Source organism: Galeopterus variegatus, unplaced genomic scaffold (assembly GCF_000696425.1).
Source record: "Galeopterus variegatus unplaced genomic scaffold, G_variegatus-3.0.2 Scaffold6915, whole genome shotgun sequence".
In the NCBI taxonomy this organism is placed as follows: Eukaryota; Metazoa; Chordata; class Mammalia; order Dermoptera; family Cynocephalidae; genus Galeopterus; species Galeopterus variegatus.
The window spans coordinates 92,998-96,463 of NW_007733026.1; the positions used below are offsets into that span (position 1 = coordinate 92,998).

The following is a 3,466-nucleotide window of genomic DNA, read 5'->3' on the forward strand; positions in this document are numbered from 1 at the left end:
TGATTTAATTAGTCCAGGGTTGGCCCCAGGCATCTCTATTCCTTTTTTCTTTTTCTTTTTTAAAATTTCCCAGGTAACCCTAATGTGAACCCAGCACTGAGAACCAATGCTCCACCTCTCAGGTCAGGAAGGGGGATCTGCTTTGGCAAGGACACAGACCTGAAGGGAAGGCAGAATCAGGACCCCTAAGGCACTTCGAGAACACACAGCTGGGTGCTAGGAAAGCACCCCACCACCCCGGGGTGTGTGACTAGCCTGGGGACGAGGACAGGGGCCAGGGCGGATGGGGAATGGGCACGGTTTGATCCCACTTTCTCCTCTGCTGTGAATCCTCGGGTCCCACCCGTGGCACCCTGGACTCACCGCTGTCCGTTAGCTCCTGGCCGACTTCCTCACTGACCTGGGTAGGCAGAACCAGTAGACACAACAGGGGAAGGTCAGTGGGGCAGTGCTGGCCTGTGCGGTCCTCCCCTCTTCCTTCTCTCCAGCACTCGCCCATCACCTGTCAGGTCTCACATCCCACCCTGTGCTGCAGAGCCCCCCCCCCCCCACATGCCATTGCTACCCCCAGCTGCATTTAGAGGAAAACACTGAGCAGGAGAGACCCTTCCAGGAGGCAGCTCAAGGTCTTGCCTTCCCTTTGGGCTGCATGGACTACAGGGTGGATCTGTGGGTTAGCACCACGCTAACCCATGGCTGGTTCCCGTGTTAGGGGAGGGACAGGAGCACAGAGGGAGGATGCTGACCCCATGGTGTGAAGGCTTGGGACCCCACACATGTACTTCCCCCGGGCTCTGAGCCACGACCACCATGAGCCATCAGAGCACCTTTGTGCAAATTAGGAAAAGGTGTCCCATCTGGAGGGAGGCAGCCCCAAGCCAAGCTCCCTGGCTTGGTGAGCAGAATGTGGGCTGGCCTTCAGTCCCCATGTGCCCTCTCAGCCAGGTGGCCTTGTGAAGGACAAGCCTGTGCATGGATACTCAGTATCCTGCCAGAGACCACGACAGTCCATACAGCAGGCTCTGGGGCACAGTGGCAAGGCCTGCCCAGCCCACCACACCCACCTCCCGTGGCTGGTGCAGCGATGGCTTGCAGGACACCTTCCTGGCCAGGGTCTCACTCTCTGGATCTGCCACAGGACTCTGGAGCAGGGACAGCAGCATGTCTGTCTCAACTGTGATGTCTGCTCCATGAGGGTGAGAAAAGAAAGGAAGCAATGAGCTGGCAGAAGTCCCTTCCCTGTTTTAGACACCCTAACATTTCCTGTGTCCCCTCACCAAAAGCCATTCTGGGTTCCCATACAATCATACACGTGCACAAGGAGGCAAGAATCCTGGGTCCCAGCCTCGGCTCAGCGGGGCCCCGTATGGCAAGTCCCTGACCCTCTGAGTTATCAGAGTCCTTTTCCATAGGATGAGGATTTATCAGTGTTCCATAGAATGGGTGATATCTAAGATGCTCACACTTACACACCTGTGCATTTTCACAGTCCCTAAAAGACGATAACCTCACAGTTCATTCCAGGCCTGTGATCTCACTGGTCCAGGAACATTTCACAAAAGTGGATACTGTACCCCTGAAAGAACCCAGGGCAAGCTGGAGAGCCCAGTAGTGGAGTCAGGCCCAGATGTGTGGCTTCTACCTAACAGCAATGAGGGTTTTCTACTCCACCTCCCATAGGTCACACATTAACACACACAGAGCCCAGACCCCATCCTCAGCTGGCTCTCACTCCCAATGCCATCCTCCTAGCTCGTTGATGCAGATTCTGTCTTAAAAAGGCATTCCAGGCCCTAGTGCTGCAAGTGTCTTGCAGAGCTCTCAGTAGTGGCCTCGGGGGCCCAGTCATCTCCCCTCCTGGCCCCACCCAGCTCCCAGTCCCTGGGCAGGTGGGGCTGGATGACCACCTGGAAAGCATGGCCTCTTCTTGGGGTCCTGGTCCCAGCAGCGCCTCATCAGGTCCACCATCTGCTGGGCCTCACCTGGCCACTTACTGGACACAGGCTGCAGGGAGGGCCGCATGCCTGCAGCCACCCGGATGATAATGGTCATCATGCTGAACCCTGTGAGAGGCAGCCCGGGCTGTGTGGGTGCTGGGAGCAGGGGCAGAGGGGCTGGGCAGGAGGGCAGTCTCTGAGGATCCCACCAAGGTGTGCACACAGTTGGAGCTCCATAAATACGTGGCGAATAAACAGCTAGATTTCAGACCAACTTGAAGGTCTGACTTGAGCAACTGAGTCTCTCTGGTCCACTCTGGCCACTTCTCAGGTCAAGACCAGATAGGACCCCACCCTGCAGGCCTTTGCTGTCCAAAGGCAGCAGGACTGACGGACAGGGTAGCTATGGCTCCCAACCCAAACCTGCCACTTGTTCTGCCCTCACTAACCCTCAGCCCTCTCATAGCTCCCTCCAGGACCCCATCTGAGCCCCAGCCCACAGAGCCCCAGTCGCCTGCTACCTGAATACGGCTCCTTCTCAGTGAGAAGCTCCCAGATGACAATCCCGAAGCTGTGGATGGAGAAAACGCTCCCTAAGGGACTTTGCTGGCCAGCCCCAGCCAGGAGGCCCTCCGGACGACAGTCCTAGGCCAAGTCTCTCCAACCAGAGTCCTTCCCACCTCTCCCCCTCCCACATGGGCAGGGAGGGGCCAGACCTTACCCCTGTCCCACTCTGCCCTGCCCTGCCCTTTGAGCCGTAGGGGCTTGGCGAGGTGGCGGCCACGAGCTGCCTCCTGGGTATGTACACGGCGCCCAGCCTCCCTCTTACCTGTACACATCATATTTGGGTCCTGGGGCCTTGCTGCTCTCCAGGAACATCTCAGGGGGGATGTAGCTGAGTGTGCCCCGCAGAGCTGACCTCTCAATGTACTGCATCCTGGTTGTCTGTTCCATCCACTTGGACAGGCCAAAGTCTGAAATCTGGGAGAAAGCCAGAGGCAAGGGATAGGGTCACAGTAGAGTCTTGTTTCCAGAAAGCTGCGTTGGTTTCTCACCCCTCCCACTATCTCCCTGGTCCCTTAGTGTGCAGCGGTTTTCTACTGTACTGTCTCCCAGCTCAGCCACTTATTACTACCTAGATAATCTTGGACAAGTTACTTATCCTCTCAGTTTCCTCATCTGTAAAGTGGAAATAACGTGAGTACTTTACTCATAGTGCTATCATGAGCATTAAATGAGGAAATATGCAAAAAGCACTTAGAATAGTGCCTGGCATGTGATGAGTACACGGTACATGTTGCCTTTATCCAGAAAGACTATGGATCAAGTTACCATCTTCAGTGAGATTCTGTTCATCCCACCTCCACGGGTCCTGAAATACTTACACCATGTACAATAACCCCCACTTTGCTTCCATCCATTGAGTCATTCATTTGCTAACTGGCCATTTATCGAGGGCCAACTAGGCTGGGGACTAAGAATCAGGTGGCACATAAGAAAGATGTGACACCTCCCACACACTCTGCACC

The 3,466-nt window shown here is 55.6% G+C and overlaps 1 protein-coding gene across 1 annotated transcript in view; it reads right to left on the reverse strand.

Annotated features, from left to right (window-relative positions):
• Positions 1 to 3,466, reverse strand: part of ANKK1 (ankyrin repeat and kinase domain containing 1) — a gene marked incomplete at its 5' end in the record, with an annotated part of 14,130 nt that overhangs the window by 2,623 nt on the left and 8,041 nt on the right. Inside the window, 5 exons of the mRNA XM_008591441.1 lie at positions 364 to 400; positions 1,065 to 1,183; positions 1,908 to 2,063; positions 2,459 to 2,508; positions 2,767 to 2,918. Of these exons, the coding sequence (XP_008589663.1) occupies positions 364 to 400; positions 1,065 to 1,183; positions 1,908 to 2,063; positions 2,459 to 2,508; positions 2,767 to 2,918 (514 nt within the window). The remainder of the gene's footprint in view (positions 1 to 363; positions 401 to 1,064; positions 1,184 to 1,907; positions 2,064 to 2,458; positions 2,509 to 2,766; positions 2,919 to 3,466) is intronic.